Below are 19,671 nucleotides of genomic sequence, written 5' to 3'. Positions count from 1 at the left end.
GAGTACTAGGACAGCTGGCCATCAGAGCTCTGCAGCATGTACAGCGTCCGATTGCCCTAAAGGTTAAGTAGGCTAAACATCTTAAAGTTAAAAAATGATGCTCTCTTGAAGTTAACATATTAGAAGTAGCCCTTTTAAATTTGTCTTTTGCCACTTGTGTCTATCAGGAAGAGAGTCATTTGGCAGTGAATGAAATTAGAATGCATCTTGTGTGTCACTACAAAGGATTTTTTCTTTCACCCAGAAGGAGGAATTTGACCCTTTGGCTTTGGTGTTTTCATAGGGTTGCTCATCTCCCATGGTGGTAAAATTTGCTGATACGCAGAAGGACAAAGAACAGAAGAGAATGGCCCAGCAGCTCCAGCAGCAGATGCAGCAAATCAGCGCAGCATCTGTGTGGGGAAACCTTGCTGGTCTAAATACTCTTGGACCCCAGTATTTAGCAGTGAGTCTTTGTGGTTTGCTTTCTGCAGACTGTGCAAGCTCCCAGCTGTTTCTTCTTGTGTTGTCCCTAGCTAATAGACACAATGGCATTTACTACTTTAACGTGTCCAGTTTTTTTTGTAAAACTTCAGGCAGTGCAATATTCTTTAAGTTACGTTAGTGTATCTGTCTCACCATCTTTCTTTCTCTTTTCTCTCTCATCACACATCTTGGGTTATATCTTGAGACTTCCGCTACTTTATTAAAGTGAAATCCTGATTTCCTGATACAAAGATTTAGAAAGATCTCATATGTCCCTGTCCCTTTAGTTTTCTTAAAAGAAGATCTTGAGGGAATCTTAACTACCAAATACCTTTCTCCATTTCTTTCTCCCAGATGCAGAAGGCATCTTTAAAATCCTAATTGAGTTTTCCCTGAAGAGTATGATAAATGTTTCTTCCCGCTGACTGTGAGAGGTCAAGATATTGATATGGACATTATTAAATGAGTATTACAGGTGTATATTTGAGTTTACTACATTGTAAATAGATCCTTTAATTTGATCTCTCTTTTGTTGAGTTTGAGTCATGTAGTCCAAAGGCTCCAGTTTGTTATTTAGATTTACTAGATCTACAATATATATTATAGGGGATCACCACTGCTTTAACCCTTGAAAGAATAGCAGACAGTACAAGACACTTAAAACTGTCTCATCTGTGAAGCTATCACCGAAGGAAAATCAGTGCTGAAACCATTAGATTTGTATGGATAGTCCCAGAAATATACACATAAGAATAATTATAGTCTTTCACTTCTCATCCTTTAAAACATTGTTCTACAGAAACAGAAGAAAGGCAATGATTTCTGTCCTTCAGTACTGAGTTTTGGCTAATTTGACACCAAATATGGCCTTCATATTTCTAAAACGTTAGAAGAAATCCCAGTTTTCCAGCTAGTATTTCTCTGAAGTCAAAAAATGTAGATGGGGGGTGCCTGGGTGGCTCAGTTGGTTAAGTGTCTGCCTTCGGCTCAGGTCATGATCCTGGAGTCCCAGGATCGAGTCCCGCATAGGGCTCCCTGCTCAGCGGGGAGTCTGCTTCTCCCTCTGACCCTCTTCCTTCTCATGCTCTCTCTCTCTGATAAATAAAATCTTTAAAAAAATAAAGATCATCACATATCATTTTAAAAAAATGTAGATGGTTGATATATCTCAACAGGTTAAAATGTTTCTTAGGGCTAGAACATTGCTTATAAGTTCAGAAAATTCAGGAAGATTTTATTTTGGTCTTTTGCCAAAATGATAATATGTTGAAAATGATCTCCATGGTAATGCATTTGCTTTTCTTAGAGAGTTTTGAAGCTCTTTTTAGGGAAGACTCCCCTTTTTATTGCCATTGCCATATCCAGCAGTGCATGATGGTATTTGTTGAGAGCTGAAGTCTCTTTGTTTTAGTTAGACATGATCCCTGCCCTCAGAGCTGTTCTCCTTTAGGGAGGGAATGAAGGTGCCAAGTACAGTATACACAGTCCACCACTTGGAATTGAGCACATTGCCCGAGGTATTCAGACAAAAATAAAGCTGTGGGTGTATAAATGGTATATTATCATTAATTGTGAGGTTCTTTCTGGAATAGGTGGACTTGAACCTGATCTCTCTTGGACTAGAGCAGTGGTTCTTAATCTTTGTGGGGTGTGGACCCCGCTGAGAGGCTGATAAAAATTATGTGCATGCACATTTTTTCATTCTGTATCGGAGGTTTGTGGACCTCCTGAAACCTATATGGACTAAAGAGGTTCATGATGACAGGGAAACCAGGCCAGGTGTTTATGGGAATGAGCATCAGGTTGAATAAAGGATCCAGAAACAGGAATATCGGTTGTCCATAAGGAAAAGTGATTGGCTTTGAATGGAGCAAAGGTTTTCAGCAGGTTTGTTAGGCACAGGTTACTATATGCTAAGATAGTGAATAAGGTCACAAAGATCCATAAGCTCATGGACAGGCCCTCTTGTTTTATTTGTTAGGGAACAACCATTGAAAGGGAATATACACTGAACTGATCTATCAGTCAGTCAGTCATTTGGTCATCTGCAACAGTGGAGACCAATTTGTGGGGGAGGAGATAAATGGGGCTGGATGGATGTGCGAAGAGTGTGGAAAGACTGATTAGTCATGGGTCTGTTGTGACCAGCAAAGAAGGACTCCAAGAAAGAAAGACCCTGAAATGGTTAGATTTGATATTTAAAGTAGTTGTGTGATGTAGAAATTGAATATTTAGGTGGAAACAATCTACAAAATAAGATGTGTGGCCCGAACTAAGGAGAACTTGGGAGAGAGGAACTAGAAGTGGCGGTCATCCATGTGTGGACACTCACTGCAGTGATTACATAGCTGCTTGAGTTGAGCTTAGTTCTCTGCTCTCCTCCTGTCCTCTGCTGTGCTGCCCTCTGTTGCCCAGGGACTTGAGCCTGGCTTAGTACTCAGTGAACGTAACTGTCTCCTGGGGCAGGGCTTTAGCCGTGTCGTATTGTCCTGTGCTGTCATAAGCCTCATGTTTCTGTTGTGTTGGCTTGGGTTCTTGTCTTCAGCTCTCTTCTCTCTGGGGGCCTCTGCACTCTCGCTTTGCTGTGCTGTAGAGTTATCCCAGATGCAGAACCAGCCCTCACTCTCACTCTTGTTCTGTTTTTTGGTGTAATGTCTAGCTTTATTTGCAGCTCCTTCAGCAGACTGCCTCCTCTGGGAACCTCAGCACCCTGAGCGGCCTCCACCCGATGGGAGGTAAGTGTTTCACTGCTGTGGAGGAGCGGCAGCAACCAGGCCACGAGGCCCAGCCAACAGCAGTCTGAGAGTTTTGGACCGTTTGTACAGAAAACAGATGTTTTCCCACCCGTTTCATAAACCCAACGTGAGATGAACATCCCAGGACTCAACTGCCTTGTCTCTGGAAGGTGGCTCTTTTAGTTGCTATACAAGATTGCTCTGGGGTTGTCTGATGCTCTCCACCCCTTTAAGTCTCTGTTGAGGAGGAAGATGAAGAAGAGCTGTTAGCACGAGTAGACCATCTGAGGCCATTTTGATAAGGAGAAAATTGCAGGAACTCTTTATTTCCCCAATAAAGTGATTTTTCCAGTGACTCTTTGAAGCCTAAGACAGCATCCATGCAAATGGCTTACCAGAAACTGCTAGAACCTAGGCAGTTAGTTTACCTCTGTCTTATGCATGTTATTTCTTAGGTGAATTACCTTTTGTTGCTGTTAACGTGCACGGAAAACTTAATTGACAAATACTTAAGTTACGACAAAAGATGGGGCTCCACAGACAGACTTGAAGGTGGGGCTGTCAGACAAGTTAGTGGAAGGGGGGAGCAAAGCATTTCCAGTGCCCCCTGCCGCTACCTCTTCTGCAGTGGATTAAGGCTCAGCAGGTGCATTTGAGAAAGGGGTAGTCTTAAGTGAACTACATTTTGCTATTTGAGAAATTTTGATAGGGGTTCACTTTGTCTCAAGGACTTGGAGTTTGCTATGTTTTTGGAAATTTGCTAGATTGTAAATCTGTGTTGTAGTTCAGTTTTTATTCTCACTAACTCTACCCCCAATCACCACCTCCCATCTGCTTTTCTATCATCTAATAAATGGTTTGCAGCATACTGTCAGTGCAGTTCAGATTTCTTGCTCCTTTTAACTTGCTTGGAGGTTTTCTCCCCTTGGTGTTTTTCTCTCCTCCTACTAATGAGTAATCTGCTCTTCAAATGGTGGTTTTTCTTTAGTCTTTCTCCTGTTGCTTTTCTCACGTGCATCCTCCTCTGTCATTATCCCCCTTGGTCACCTGGATCCTGCTGTGTTTTCTGCCTGTCCACCTCCATTGGAAAGAGCAAATCCCTTATAAAGTATGAGTGAGGGGCTCGGATGCAGTTCCATTCTGTGCCACAAGTTTTATCATTTGTTGTTCTCTTGGACACCTGGCTTTGTGGTGGACCACAGACCTTACCCTGTCTTGGTTTCCTAATTGCCAGTCCCTTTTCTGAATATTCACTTGGGGTGGCATGCTATTGGATTGGATATCTTCTCTTGAGGCAATGAGGTCAAGTTTCTTAATGAGTTGAGTGGTATCTGAATCTTTTTTAGAGCCTTGTAGTGTTGCTTGTAAAGCTTATTTAGAATAGTTCCTCTTTGGGACCAGCCTTCACCAGTGTGTGCTGTCATTGATGGAACGGATATGAGGAACCCTTACGTACTGGCTGATCTCTTGCTTTGGATGTTGCAGGGTTAAATGCAATGCAGTTACAGAATTTGGCTGCTCTAGCCGCTGCAGCTAGTGCAGCTCAGAACACACCAAGTGGTACCAATGCTCTCACTACATCCAGCAGTCCCCTCAGCGTACTCACCAGTTCAGGTAAGTGTGTTACTGGAACCAACATGCCCTTGTGTGCCTTGGGCAGAATCCCCAGAGAGGGGTCTGTCATTCTGGAGAGTAGTTAACATCTATTTCCAAAGGGGTCAGACTGTGAACAATTAATCTTCAAATGTCATCTTCTGACTTCAGAGAAATCTCATAATTTTTAGTTTGTTGTAACTGTTATTTGGCTTTATGTCCTGCAGCGACAGTTATCGGAATCTGAAAACCTCTTTACTGAGAGAATACTTGAGTAGTATCAGTCTTGTGCTTTGGTTCCTGTTGACACGCGAAGCAGGTGTTGGCTTGACTTTAACACCCGGGTTTCTGATCACAGGGTCCTCACCGAGCTCCTCCAGCAGCAGCTCTGTCAACCCCATCGCCTCCCTGGGAGCCCTGCAGACATTAGCTGGAGCAACGGCAGGCCTCAATGTCAGCTCTTTGGCAGGTGAGGGACAGCCCCTGGATGTCATTAGGCCATTCGTTGTGCAGGTAGCACATTTTAAACAACTGTGGTAGGTCACCATTAGGATGAACAGGGTGGCCCGGTAAAGTTAGAAATAATCATGGGATTTCAAGTCAGACCTGAGTTAAATCCCACCTCTGCCCCTTAACTAGCTGTAACGTAATACCACCTAAGGTCATTTTCTCATCTGTGAAGTGGGAAAAGAACACTTTGAGGGTTGTTAAGTAAATGAGAACGTAGGTAAAGTGCCGAGCACATGGCTTAGTACAGTGTCAGGCATGTAGAATGTGTTTAAATAAATATTAGCTGCTATTTCGACGATAGGGTTTACCCACATCTTGTCCTAGACCACACACACCCCTTTTAGCACCCAAACCTGAGATGCTTATTTTACCACATTCCAACTCTGTATGAGAAAGTGACAGAAAAGTCAAAGAGAAAATGGAGCAGGTCATGTGTAAGTGTTATCGCTTCCTGCACAGGTTGGAAAAAGGTAATGGGGAGAGCCACACGTGGGTGTGGCGTTTTTAATGTTCCCATGAGCGATAAGGCCTGGTGAGTGTCCTGAGATCTGACCAGTCAGATGGGTGGTCCTTCTCAGGGAGAAGCTGAGAGAGAGCAAAAAGGGAGAACTTTGGAGTTGTTGTTGGTGCCACTCGAGTCTTTCCGATATGTTAATCCTGCTCTTCCCCACCACCAAGGGATGGCTGCTTTAAATGGTGGCCTAGGGAGCAGTGGCCTTTCCAACGGCACCGGGAGCACCATGGAGGCCCTCACACAGGCCTACTCGGGAATCCAGCAATATGCTGCTGCGGCACTCCCCACTCTGTACAACCAGAACCTGTTGACACAGCAGAGTATTGGTGCTGCTGGAAGTCAGAAGGAAGGTGAGTAGAGAAGGGAGGCTACAGTTAAGGACTGGGAGGACGGGGGGATTACTCTACCTGCAGCAGAGGTGAAGGCAGGGCAAAGGCCAAGAGGACCAGTCAGGCGGTCAGACCCATGCTTTTCTTTGGCACTGTCAAAGGTAGACTGATAAGCTCTGTAAACTGTACTCTGCTTTTGGAATGTTCTCTGGATGTGGCTCAGATCAGAACCTCTGTTTGCCCTCCTGTAATCAGGCTGCAGGTTTTATTTTTTTACTTTTTTATTTTATTTTTAAAAAGATTTTACTTATTTGACAGAGACAGCGAGAGAGGGAACACAAGCAGGGGGAGTGGGAGAGGGAGAAGCAGGCACCCCGCCAATCCCAAGACCCGGGATCATGACCTGAGCTGAAGGCAGGCGCTCCCAGGCTGCAGGTTTTAGATGAAGAAGCATAGTGACCTTACTGTTTGACAGCATTTCGCTGTCTTTTGTTGTTGTTGTTGTTAAGAAGTCGTCTTGGGTGCCTGGGTGGCTCAGTTGGTTAAGCAACTGCCTTCGGCTCAGGTCATGATCCTAGAGTCCCGGGATCGAGTCCCACATCGGGCTCCCTGTTCAGCGGGGAGTCTGCTTCTCCCTCTGACCCTCCTCCCTCTCATGCTCTCTGTCTCTCATTCTCTCTCTCGCAAATAAATAAAATCTCAAAAAAAAAAAAAGTCTGTGGATTACAAACTTGTCAGAGGATACTTTCTGTCTGGGTGTCCCTTTTAAGCTCTGTTATTTGGCGTTTTCCTCATTTTTTTGCTCTCCATTTTTCCTAATGACACACTGAAGATGATGGGACAGAAAGAGTTATGGCCCATGTGCTGGTGAATTGGGAAGTGTGTACTTTGACATAAATAAGGAGAGACTTTCTAGGCAGAAAGACGCCTGACAGTGGTTTGCATGAATACAGTCCTGCTGACACCTCAGTGCTCGTAGTTTACTGGATTTCTGTGGCCAGAAGCTGGCAAGGTTTAAGCACTAATGTGGGGGAAAGACACGTATCCTCTCTTGCCACGGCAGCAAGGACTCCTGGTATTGTGCATCCTCACCTGCTCTCAGTCAGGATGCTTCTGTGTGCTAGGATGTGGTAGTAGGGGAACTGAAAGAACTGTGGAGACAGACAGTAAAGCAGGAAAGGCATGAGGTGTTCCACATGATGCTCTGAAGACTGATGAATGGGAAAGAGGGATGGAGGGATGGAGAATGCCAGAGGCATAGCATTTTGTGTAGAATGGTCAGAGGTCTCTAATTTCACATCTAAGCAGAGTCCAGAGGAAGTAAGGAAGCAAGCCATGCCTAAATCTAGAGCAAGAAGAGTAATGGGGGAGAGGAGCACCAACTGCAAAGGCCCTGAGGCAGTACTGTTCTGTAATGTGTTTGGCAACAGCAGGGAGGCCGGGTGGTTGGAGAATGGCTGGACTGCAATTGTAATAAGGCTTCTTTGGTTAGAAAGTCATTGAGCATAAGTGGTTGGAAAAGGAAAGCATATTCTATTTTTGAGCTCAGTGTTAATCATAGGCACTTTTTATTTTATTTTTTATTATTTATTTATTTAACAGAGAGACACAGGGAGAGAGGGAACACAAGCAGGGGGAGTGGGATGGGGAAGCAGGCTTCCCGCTGAGCAGGGAGCCCGATGTGGGGCTCTGGGATCATGACCTGAGCCGAAGGCAGATGCTCAACGACTGAGCCACCCAGGCGCCCTCATAGGCACTTTTTAAAATATAATTTCTTTTTATTGAGGTGCACTTTACATGTGGTAAAATTCACGCTTTTGGGAATATATAGCTCTGTGAGCTTTAATGAACGCATACAGTCATGTAACCACATTCACAGATGGAGAATGTTTCCATCACCCCCAGAAATTCCCTCATGTCCCTTTGTAGTCATTCCTTGTCCCCACCTCCTGCCTCGCAACTGCCAGTCTCTTGCTGTCCCAGTAGTTTCTAGCACAGTTTTGAAACCTGTTTTGTTTGTAATCTCTTTCTACCTCTTTTTCTGTGTTTCCCTACAAGCCTTTAGTCTCCGGTTTTATTGCGCCACACACAAGTCTGCCTACTTTATTGTCCTAGCACTCACTCCTCCCACAAGGTCGAATTCTGATACCCCTCAATGGGAAGGAGTCTGTTTCAGTGATTGCTCTTCAGTTTCCTGTTTTGCATTTGGAGAATCTTTAGTTCTCCAAACGAATCTGTTTGTTGGGATACAGACAGGTTTTGTTTTTTGTTTTTTTAAGATTTATTTATTTGAGAGTGAGGGGGAGAGAGAGGAAGAGCAGGAGGAAGGGCAAAGGGAGGGAATCCTTAAGCAGACTCCCCGCAGAGCGCAATGCGGGGCTCGATCCCAGGACCCTGAGATCATGACCTGAGCCAAAATCGAGAGTTGGCTGCTTAACTGACTAAGCCACCCAGGTGCTCCAGGATCCAGACAGTGTTAACGCAGGTAGAAATGAGAAACAGTGGTATCAGGGCTGGGGCGGGTGGAGAGGAGGTGAGCTTGACACTGATGCCTTTTCAATCAATGGGTATTTTGAAGGTCCAGAGGGAGCCAACCTGTTCATCTACCACCTGCCCCAGGAGTTTGGAGATCAGGACCTGCTGCAGATGTTTATGCCCTTTGGGAATGTCGTGTCTGCCAAGGTTTTCATAGACAAGCAGACAAACCTGAGCAAGTGTTTTGGTATGTTGGCTTCTCTTCTGGTGTTGGGAGGGTTAAGTATTGTTACCACTGAGAATGAGAAGGGGCTGATGATAGCAGGAAGAACTGGGTTTGAGTTTGGGTTACTGTTTAACTCAGCCTTGGGCAGACATCATGACCTCTTGTTGAGCCTCAATTTTTTCATTTCTGTAGCAGGGATGGTGGGTTTCTACCCACACTGTTGTTCCACAGGTTAAAAAATAATAATAATGTATGGAAATAGCTTGGTCAAAAAACTTAAAAGTGCCACGTAGATGTCAAGTGGTACAGTTGGGAACCTAATCTATCTCATGTGATGTAATTCCCGGATTGCTTGTCCCTGCTGAGATATTTGGGACATCAGACTGTGCTCACTCATAAGGTATCTCCTGTGTAAGGAGGACCCAGAATCTCCTTGCCTCATCATGCCCCTCCCCCTGGGTTCTGCTTGGACACACAGGTTTTGTAAGTTACGACAATCCTGTTTCGGCTCAAGCTGCCATCCAGTCCATGAACGGCTTTCAGATTGGCATGAAGCGGCTTAAAGTGCAGCTCAAACGTTCGAAGAATGACAGCAAGCCCTACTGAGCGTGCTCCCCTCTGAGACTGGAGTGAGAGGGTCTTCTGGTAAGTGGGGGAGGAGCACCCTTAATGATTCGAAGCCCTAAGGCTGTGTGTTGACAGCCCTGGACCCTGACCCCCGCCACTCTGCAGGCACAGCTTTGCCCTGAAGACTCGGCTACTGCCTTCTGTGGGAGTTTCGCTTCGTACAGAGGACGAGTTTGTGCTTTGGTTTCCAGTGTTTTACTTTGGAGTTTAGGTGCCATATCCTAAGTTTTTTTCTTTATTTAAAGTTTGCTGTGTTTGTAACCAGTGTGTGTTGAGAAGGACCAACATCAAACCGCCCTGGGGGAGGAGGGGGAATGGAGAAACATTAAAAAAAGAAGATCAGAGCTTTCCTCAAACTACCCCAAGAGAGAGGACTGAGTGAAACCAAAAACTGACCCCAGAATCTACCTTAGTGCAAGAGTGGGTGAAATAACTGGCGCCCAAGAGCCTTGGGGGGCGGAGGCAGGGCTGCCTTTGGAGGTGAGGAGAGTTGACCCACACCCGCTGGCCCCGGGAGCTGGAGGCTGGAGCACCTCCCTCGCTGCCTGCTGAGTTCTTGCCACCTATTTTGCAAGATTTCTGCTCCTCTTTCCCAAGAAGGGGATGACAGTTCTCTGGGAATAAAGCACCTGTTAAATTAGCCTGACATATGCAAAAAGCAGGGAGACGTCCCCCATTACCAGCTTTTCCAGCCATCCATTGGTGTTGGATTGGCTCTGCCTGGCTGGTGGCTGGCTGTTAGGAATAAGCAGCCAGTCAGGTCGTTTTTAGTTTATTTCAAGACCACATGGCCCATTTCTAACAGGTCCCTTTAAACAAGGCCTCTAGGGAAGACACTGTCTGGTTTCCTTCCGTGTAGTTGACCACAGCAGAGAGTGTCACTTCCATCCCGAGGCACAGCTTTTTCTTGAGGGTAAATCCAAGAGGGGCTTATAGTATCCAGCTGAGGGGGGCACCTCTCCCGAGCAGAGTGATCGAAAGCCATCGAGTTAGGGGAGGAGGAGCCTGCTTCTTGGTGTACCTGAATCAGAAGGTCTCTTTAAGCCAGAGTGCTGCATTTGTCAGTGGCCAGCACTAACTACTTAAAAAGATGAGAAATCTGCGCTTGCCTCCTTGGTTGAGGGGTCCCAGATGTAGTATTCCCCTCAAGGCAGGCCCCTCTTCTAGCCACTCCAGCCCCTTCTGCTCTTGGGGACAGAGGAGACAACAGGACGTTTACAGCCTCCATATGGATTTAGTGTTCATTTACCTCAGTATTACCATGTTCATTTTTGTCCTCGTGCTTACAGTTAGCTCCCTGCTGCCTCCCACAGGTCTTACTCCAGCCCTTGCCTGTGACCCACACAGCCTCTGGGCCCTGCCTCAGCTCCAAGAAATGCTGTGGGGGTGGAGAGCCAGAAAGGACGTGCTGTTGGGAATGTGCATCTGGGCAGAGGTAGCCCTGTTGGGATCTGACTCTTAGCCAAGGCCAGGGACTGGGTCCCTGGGATCTTCAGCCTCACAAACATCAGTCCTGACCCCTAGCAGCAGAGATGAGATTCAAGGGGTTGGTTTGGTATTAAGTCAGACTGGGGGGGCTCTTTCCTTGTCACGCTGTCCGTTTGGGTCACAGACAGGGATTGACCATCTTGCTGTTGTACAGGTAGTTTGGTGGTGTTGGATTATCCCATTGAAGCAGGGACAGCTGTTCCCTTCTCATAGTGATATCTTGGGTCTGTTGTCCTCTAAGAGACGTGAAACATACTTCTTAAGCTGAACCACGTAAACTTGAATTCCGCGCACTGGGAGAAATGTGTCCTGTGTTTCAAGGATAAAACTGTTCCAAAGGCTTCCAGGGTCATGATGGGATTTTTTAAATAAATGCAAAAAATAAAAATAAAAAAGAAAAAAGAAAAAAAGAAAAAAATGCTAGGTTGGGGAGGCGCTGTTCTGAATCCCAACCGGCTGGAACCAAGAATGTCGTTTCTATTTTTATAGAAGTTTTATACAGCTCCGGGGTGGAGAATATTTATTACCTAAATTATATCTCTGGAAAAGGCCAGGATTTTGTAGAATCCAGAATGTGATTGTTGTACACACAGGGTGCTGTGTATGATTGAAACTACTGACTCTCTGTGGCCCGTTTGCAGCCCAGCTAATAATCTGCCAGAGGGGAAGGAGTTAATGCTGTGAATTGGCAGAGGAGAGAGCTGTGCTCCCCAGGGTGCTGCCGGTGCTGCCATAGCTGACCTTCTGTTCCGTCTTCCTCCTTGGCCATCGCGGGGTTTTCCAAAGCCCAGAACTCCACTCCCTTCCTACGCTCTCTCCCCTCCCCCTCCTCCCCCCATTTCACTATTACTTGTCCTGGGCTCTGGGACCTTATGAAACGCCTTTTCGAATAACATGAAAGGCAAAGGTGCAATCAGCCTGCCTTTGCTAGCAGACCCAGAGGTTCCATACCTGCTTGTGGGGTTCTCTTTTCTAAAAGGGGTTGTGTACCACAGCAGGGCCCTGGGCTGCCGTGGCGGCCAGCTGGTGAGACCAGGCACTTCTCTCTGTTGTCCTCCCCCTGCCCGGTGAGTGCACACAGTAGTGCTGCCCTTGAGCACAGTTCTCTCCCCAGGCCAAAGATGGTTTGTGAAGAAGCTGCTCCCCTACAAGTCTCATGGTGTGGAAGGGTTCAGCTCGGAGAGTGGAGACTAGCAGTCAAGTCTTAAGCAATCCTTTTCTGTTGTGTGGGGGTTTCACCTAACATAAATGTGTTTTCTGCCTATAGTTTTGTTTCTTACTGGGTTTCATCATGAAATTGATTTGCCTTGAGTGCAGCCAGACATTGTCTCCTGGGTCCCACATGAGTGGCCAGGGCCTGCGTGGAAGCTAAGAGCTTGGATTTCTGGAAACACAAGGCCATCCCCATTGAACTGAGGGGAAATCCTGGCCCTCTCCCCTAGAGAGTTCCCCCCACCCCAGCCATTGTCTTCTACTTTCTCCCGGGTTTGAGGAGGAGAGAGGCTGGAGCTCTGTTCCACCAGAGACCTATCTTCTCCCACCACGGACTTGTTTGGGCGCCTCAGGGGAAATCCAAGCCTTAGGTTCCCTTCTGTCTCTGGCACTTGGATGTTTTCTTGGTGTCCTCCATGTCCTTTTTGACTTTTCCCTGTGTCCATTGTTAGCATGTGCAAAAGTTCCCTGTCATTACCCAGCCCCCGCCCCGCCCGCCTCCTCATTTCAGGGCTGTACACAGTGAGTGTTCCTCTTCTCTCTCTCTCTCTGTTTGGATGTATTGCTCTGTGTAACTCAGTGGGTCTCCCTCTTTCTGGTTTGTTTTTTTTTCTAGATTCCTGCCGTTTGTTCATCGTTGTGCCTAAAGCATGTCGATGTGGCGTCAAGTACATCGTCCAAATCCCTGTCTCTTCAGCTTCTCTGATGCTTGAACTCTCACCTTTGACCTTGTGTTGACCTTTGATGCTGACGTGTATTTTTATTATGTTTGTTTCTTTCTTTGTTATTTCTTTTTTCTTTTCCTTTTTTTTTTCTTTTGTGCTGCCAAATTGGTTTTGCTAGAACGACTGCTGAAGGGGAAATATTTAAACTTGCATTTGAATATAAAAAAAAATCTATTTTTCTAGAACTTCATAAGATAACCACTTGATTTTGTGATTCCAATTCTTTGTAACTGTCTTCAGAGCAGCCCTACTAGCACATACCGCGTGGTGTTTGTATTTCTGTGAACACACAGCCAGTCCGTTTCTAGGCTTTGTTTCTCTGTGTGCTTAGTTTTAAAGACAACTTTGAAGTAAACAATGAAATAAAAGATGTCACTAAAACCTTTGAGGCTCCTGAGCACATTTTGCTGATAGTTTGTGGGGCTTGAGGAGACTGCATGTGTTCTTTTGTTTTTCTGAGTTCTCAACTGCAGAAAACACCTGAACCCCCTTTCCTTTTTGACCACAGGCTGCAGTTTTGGGCCCCAGCCAGCCCTTTTTCTTTTTCTTTTGTGGTTCTTCCCTGGAGTGACTCTGCAGGGAGCCTTCAAATCCCCCTGGCCCCTTCCCCTCAGCCCTGCTGTGCCCACCTCCATGCTTGTTCCTACAGTCTCCACAGCAAAATGTGATGCTTTGATTTTTTGTTTTTGTATTGTTTTGTGTTTTTGTTTTGAATTTTTTCCTTTCCTACTAAGATTATGCCCAGAAAAAACAAGTTTTGCATGTTTCCTGCTGTTTCTTCACACCTTCGTATATATCACCTTCACCTCTCTGTTTTCTATAGTTTGTGCAAAAACTGACCGATTTAAAAGGGTTTCAAAGAAGCTGTTTTAAATTGTTGCGGGGTTGATTATTTTTTTCAAGATTGTATTGTTTTATTTTGAAGTGGCAACTTTCTCCTCTTTTGCCCTTAGAGCGTTTGCCTGTGCACTTAGACTGTCACCTCATGTGGCCTCCAGGCCTCAGGGGGGCCGGGGGGAGGGGGCCCCCAGGAGGCTGGCTGCTCTGCTCAGACATGGGTGGGAAGGGGGCCTGGAGAGGCACAAGGAGCAGAGGTAGAACCCAGAAAGTGGCTGCGGGGGTGGGGGTAGGGGGCGGGCAAGAGGCTTTTAGCCCATCAGGGGTAGTGAGCGCCCCTCAGCCCCGAAGAAGGAGGGTGCTCTTAACCGCTCGGAGGAGGCCATCCGTGCACTGAGCAGCAATATACCTGCCCGCGCTTCTCCCTAGGTGACAAGCACAATACTACAGTCTTCACACTGTTTACAGCCCTGGCCACCAACTACCCCACACTGGCTCTTCACCACAGCTCTGCTCTTGCTTAGCTAGTGGGGTCGGGGGGAGGGCAGGGATCTCTTTCTTTCTTTTTTAATTGAGTGAAGAGCCAAATAGCTACTGTCCCTGGGTGCCAGGCAAGCCAGTTCCTTGGTTCCCTGAAGGGAGCTTGCTCTCCTCTCTTGTGGCACCATCCAGCCTCAGGGTCTTAGGGACTTTTGAGTAAGAATGTGAATGGTGGAGGGAGAGGCCAGAGGAGACAAGAGGTCACAGGATGGATCTGTGGAGGTAAGAGGTTGCAGAGGGAGGAGTTTGTGATGGATTCCACCCAGACCTAAGCTGCTGGTGGGTGGGAGAGCTGGGAAGTAGGATTATCCAGGGAAGGGTGAAGAGGGGGTAGCCGAGGGTACTGGGGGGGGAGGGGGGTGGGGAAGGTAGAAGCACTGTTAGCATCATCCACGCAGGGGTTGATGAAGGAAGGGATCCTGGCAGAATTTCTGCCCTGGGACCCGCAGGTTGCCTAGTATTATGCTGGAGGCCACTCTTACTAGGAAGAGAGGGCAGCCAGATGGAGGCCCAGTGCATGGTAGGTTGCTTAATTTCCTGGAAGGGGTGATTGGGTGGAAAGAGGCCAGGAACCCCAGCCTGAGCGAGACTGCCGTGCACCCCACAGTCTGACTGCACAGAGCCGCCTCTGTTGGCAGAAGGCCCTGAGGCTCCCCTTCCTGTGTATTCAGAATCCGTGTTTGCCAATCTATTTTGCTTTCAATTCCAAGAGGAGCTCTGGGAAAACCTGTGGATAAAACCAAATGCCAAACGTTGGACGTTGTTTCCTTTTCCTTTTCTCTCTCTGATTGTTTTAATTGTTCTGTGGTGGTTTTAATGGATTTGAGACCCTGGAGCGGCAGCTGCCTTTCTGATTTCCAGCTGCTTTTTGTGAATAATTTAAAAAGAAAAAAAAAAAAAGAAACTTTACATTTTGGAGACAAACCTGTGTGAGTTTTTTATTGGTACAAACGTTGTATTTAACACTAGGGGTTTTGTACAGTTTTTTGCCTTTTCTACTAGAAAACAATGTAAAGTGATTTCACAATGTGAAGAGAAAAAAAATTGCCACTATGACCAAACGCACAGTCTGTTCTGCAGCAACAACGGGATTCAATCAACTCAAAGTCGTGATTCAGCCGTAGAAATGCTTTTCCTTTACCTTGTTTGAGCTTTTCCTTTCTTTCCTGTTTTGATTTGCAAAAGAAAATGTCTTTTTTGTGTGAACTTGTGTTGTACTATGTAGAAAATTATGGATTTTACTTTAATGGTTTAAAAAAAAAAAAAAGGCAAGAAGAGCCTTTGTTGCTTTTCTGACTTGATCACAGAGTTTGTGTAGTGGATTAAAAAAGAAAAAATTGTTACAAGTTTGGAGCAAGGGAGTATGTGTTTAAAAGGAATCTCCTTCCTTTTTTGTGTGTTTTTCCTTTTGTCCCAATGAGGAACCTAAATCTGTTTTAATTGCACAGACACACGGACAAAAAGTCATTTTGTATCTGCCAAGTGTGGTACCTTCCTTTGTTTATTTGCTATTAAACTGTTTGAGAAGAACTGATGTTGTCTACAGAGTTTTTATTGACGGTCGGGGTGGTCAGTAGGGTCCCTGGGGCTGGTGCGGGTTGGTGGCATCCCCGAGGAAGGGGTGGGGGTCCTGGTAAGGTTTCAGCTTGGTGTGCCAGTTTCATGAAACTGAACTCACCTTAAGGCTCCTGCAAGACCATAATTTCTCCCAGAAAACTACCTTCTCCATCATCCTCCATTCTTCTGACAACGTCCCTGCTGACACAGGAGCACCTTCAAACTTTTTTGGCAACCTTCATTTTTGTAATGCTTCCATTTCTAGCATCGTGGCTGCCACACTGCAGAATTGCCAACTTGTGAGTGCACATCCCCTCTTGGGGCCTTTCATGCTCCACCCACTTTCCCCCTCATCCTGAGCTCAGAACAGGGTCACAGAGGGCATTTCAAAGATTGCGTTTACTACTCAATAATTCTACATCAGTCTCCAAGTGAAGCCCAACATCTGAGCCGCCTCTGGCGTCCGAGAGCTGCAGGCTCAACACTGGGCTGGGAGTGTTAGAGGCTTGCGACCAGCACGTGGGCTGTGGGGTGGGGTGGGCCAGGCCTCAACCTCCTCAGAGTCCCTCTCTGTGGGGTATGTCTGGAGGAGCATTTCTCAGTGGCCGTTGCACTGAGTACTAGCCCAGGAAATGTTCTCTGAAGTAAGAGTTCTGAACGCAAATGCATTTGGGAATAGTGCTTTCTCATTTGCTTTCATTAAAAATATGTTTGTTTGTTTGTTTTTTTAAAGGTTTGTTTGTTTATTTGACAGAGACACAGCGAGAGAGGGAACACAAGCAGGGGGAGTGGGAGAGGGAGAAGCAGGCTTCCCGCGGAGCAGGGAGCCCGATGTGGGGCTCGATCCCAGGACCCTGGGACCATGACCTGAGCTGAAGGCAGACGCTCAACGACTGAGCCACCCAGGCACCCCCATTAAAAATAAGTTGAAAAGAGGGCGCCTGGGTGGCTCAGTTGGTTACGTGTCTGCCTTTGGGTAGGTCAGGATCCCAGGATTCCGGGATCGAGCCACGCATTGGGCTCCCTGCTCAGCAGGAGTCTCTTTCTCCCTCTCCCTACCCTCACTCATGCTCTCTCTGGCTAGCACTCTCTCTCAAGATCTTAAAAAATATTTTTTAAGTGGAAACTTGGTATTACTCTGTAGTAATTATCCTAGCTAATGTTCATTGTTTACCACAATCCAAGTGCTGTGGGAAACACTTGATACCTGTTACATGTTTTAATCTTTATAACATCCCTGGGAGGGAGCTACTGTTCCCATCCCCATTTTGTAGGTGAGCGAACTGCTGAGGTTAAGGGAAATTGGGTTAGGGCGCCTGGGTGGTGCAGTCGGTTAAGTGTCTGACTCTTGGTTTCAGCTCAGGTTGTGATCTCAGGGTCGTGAAGTCGGGCTCTGCGCTGAGTGTGGAGTCTGCCAGAGATTCTCCTTCCTCTGCCCCTTCCGCTGGTGTGCTCGCTCGCTGTCTCTCTCTCAAATAGTAAAAAAAAAAAGGGGGGGGGGATTGTGTTGCCTACTAGAAAGTGGTGTGCACTGAGAATCAAACCAGGTCTGCCCACCTCCCAGGCCCTTTCTCTTAACCATGACTGAGGAGAAAACGCCAGAAAAGCAAATAGATGTGCTTTAGTTAACCTGTGCCTTCTCATCACACGATTGCACAGCGTCCTCTAGGCTCTAGTGAAGGGAACCTGGGGGGCCTACAACTCGTGCGGCTCCCTCAGGTGGTGAAGCATTGCAGCCTGGTCCTCCTTCGAGCAGCTGTCTTGTGTAGAAGGGATTTACTGATAACTCACTGCACCCAGGTAGGTGGTCAGCACGATCCATGAGGTGTCACTTCCTGTGAGGAATGGGGTGTTTCCTGCGTCATTCCAGCCACTCAGGTCTTTCCTGGATCTGGTACCACCTAAACTATTCTTTACCTTTTTTTTTTTTCCTTTGTGGCAAAATACATAGAACACAAGATGTTCTTAACCCCTCATAAGTGGATCATTCGGTGGTATTCAGCACATTTACAGTCTTGTACAATCACCACCACCTGATGTTTTAAATCGACTTGAAATGCATCTATTTCAACTTCACCTCATTCTGACCATTAATATTTATGAAATCACAAGTTTGGTATTTTGTTTTTAAATTGTACATTAATTATATGTGTTTAAATGCACATTAAACTGCATAACCAATATATATATATGAAATGCCCATAAGGCGCCTTCTCAAAGAGGTCGTTTTACATGCTGGGAAATGGGGCCAAGATGGAGAGTCAGGGGCTTTGAGGAGTCCCTTCCCGACTTGTTTCCTCTGTAAGGACAAGGTGGTTGAACCTGAAGTTCTCTCCCATCCAGCACAGATTCTTCTGTCACTCAAGAAAAAGATGGCAGGTCTTGCCTTTAAGTCTTTGCCTTGGGACTCTTGTTCTCCTGAGACAGAACTTGGTATAAAAATAGAATGTGAAGTACAACTTAAATCTTTCAATGTGACATCGTACTTAGGCTGTTGTTTCTCTTCAAAATTTACCACAAAGAATGTGCCCAAAGTACTGTTTTTTAACCTTTTAAAAATGTAGGCCTGTGCACCTTTATAATCATACAGCTTTGTCTGAAACGGTTTGTATTCCATTTTGAAACCCACATGCAGTCATCTTTTATTTTTGAATCGATTCCTCAGCACCTAGTTGTTGCCACAGCCCTGGTTCCCGGCTCACCGCAGAGACAGCCCCTGCGTCGGCTTTCCCGGCCAGCCCGCGGCTGCCCTGACGCTCCCAGGTCTTCCACACGCTGCGTCCCCTGAGCCTCTCGGTCCCGGAGGAAGAAAGGCATGGGGAAGGAAACGAGATCAGGTTTGTGACTTCACCGCTGGGAATGTCACACTACTGACAGCGTTGCCCTTCCAGGAGGGATCGTAGATGGCTTTTTCTTGCACCTTCTGCCTTTCTCAAGCATCTTCCTTCTCTCTCAGGAGTCCTTTCCAACCCCCACCATCTGGTGTTTAATTTCTTGTGCATACATTGACTTTCTCTTTTCCTGGTAAAGGCTTCAGCTCTAGGGACGGCTCTTGCTTTTTTAAATCAAAGTCAGAGTCTTGGGAGGGGAAATGGAACAAAGCCAGGGCTTTAGGCCTGCCTGCATCCGCACCAACACCCCCCTCCGCCGCTGAGGGGGTCCCGCTGTCCTGAGGCCTTCTGAGGTTTTGGTGTTTTTAACCGCTACCATTCACCCACTTCAAGGGGACAAGTCCTTGCATTTTAGCGTTGTGCAACCATCACCACAACCTAATTTTAGAACATTTTCATCACCCTGAAAAGAAACCCCGTACTCATTAGCAGCCACTCCCCTTCTCACCTCCCTCTCATTCCCAGCCCCTGGCAACTGCGAATCTCTCTGCTCTATAGATTTGCTTATTCTGGACGTGTCCTATAAATGCAGTCATAGAATATGTGCCTTTTGTGTCTGGCTTTCACTTAGCCTACCTCCCAAGCCATGTTCTTTCCTCCCCCTCCTTGAAAGCAGCTCACAGCCCTAGGCTTATGCCACCCGCGGCTGCCATTCCTGGTCCTTCTGAGCGGCCTCCTCGCAGTCCAGCCACGTTCCTGCAGCCCCTGTCCCTTCCCCCTCTCCAGTTGCTCCTGTTTACCTGCTGCACCATCTGCCTCACCCTGCATCTGGCTGTCTTCAGGACCTGTCTGCACTGTCCTGTTTGACCAGCCACTAGCCACTGTAGCTGTTTAATTAAGAACTTTCATTCCTCACTTTGGCCACGAAGCTCCATGTAACCAGGGGCTACTGTACTGGCCAGTGCGGGGCCTAGACCATTTCCATCATGGCAGTCAGTTACAGTGGT

At 46.6% G+C, this 19,671-nt stretch overlaps 1 protein-coding gene across 19 annotated transcripts in view; it reads left to right on the top strand.

Annotated features, from left to right (window-relative positions):
- Positions 1-15,806, top strand: part of CELF1 (CUGBP Elav-like family member 1) — an 80,591-nt gene extending 64,785 nt beyond the window's left edge. For 16 of the 19 annotated variants that reach the window (XM_035012826.1, XM_035012823.1, XM_035012825.1 and 13 more), the window contains 8 exons: positions 284-445; positions 3,125-3,200; positions 4,686-4,814; positions 5,152-5,262; positions 5,982-6,167; positions 8,725-8,868; positions 9,326-9,492; positions 9,580-15,806. In XM_035012826.1, the coding sequence (XP_034868717.1) occupies positions 284-445; positions 3,125-3,200; positions 4,686-4,814; positions 5,152-5,262; positions 5,982-6,167; positions 8,725-8,868; positions 9,326-9,453 (936 nt within the window). In that variant the 3' untranslated portion in view covers positions 9,454-9,492; positions 9,580-15,806. The remainder of the gene's footprint in view (positions 1-283; positions 446-3,124; positions 3,201-4,685; positions 4,815-5,151; positions 5,263-5,981; positions 6,168-8,724; positions 8,869-9,325; positions 9,493-9,579) is intronic. The other 3 variants (XM_035012830.1, XM_035012829.1, XM_035012822.1) reach the window with 2 other exon arrangements.
- The last annotated feature ends 3,865 nt before the right edge of the window (positions 15,807-19,671 follow it).

This window comes from Mirounga leonina, unplaced genomic scaffold (assembly GCF_011800145.1).
Source record: "Mirounga leonina isolate KUSES-001 unplaced genomic scaffold, KU_Mleo_1.0 Mir_166, whole genome shotgun sequence".
Lineage (NCBI taxonomy): Eukaryota > Metazoa > Chordata > Mammalia > Carnivora > Phocidae > Mirounga > Mirounga leonina.
This window is presented reverse-complemented; position numbering and strand designations above follow the sequence as displayed.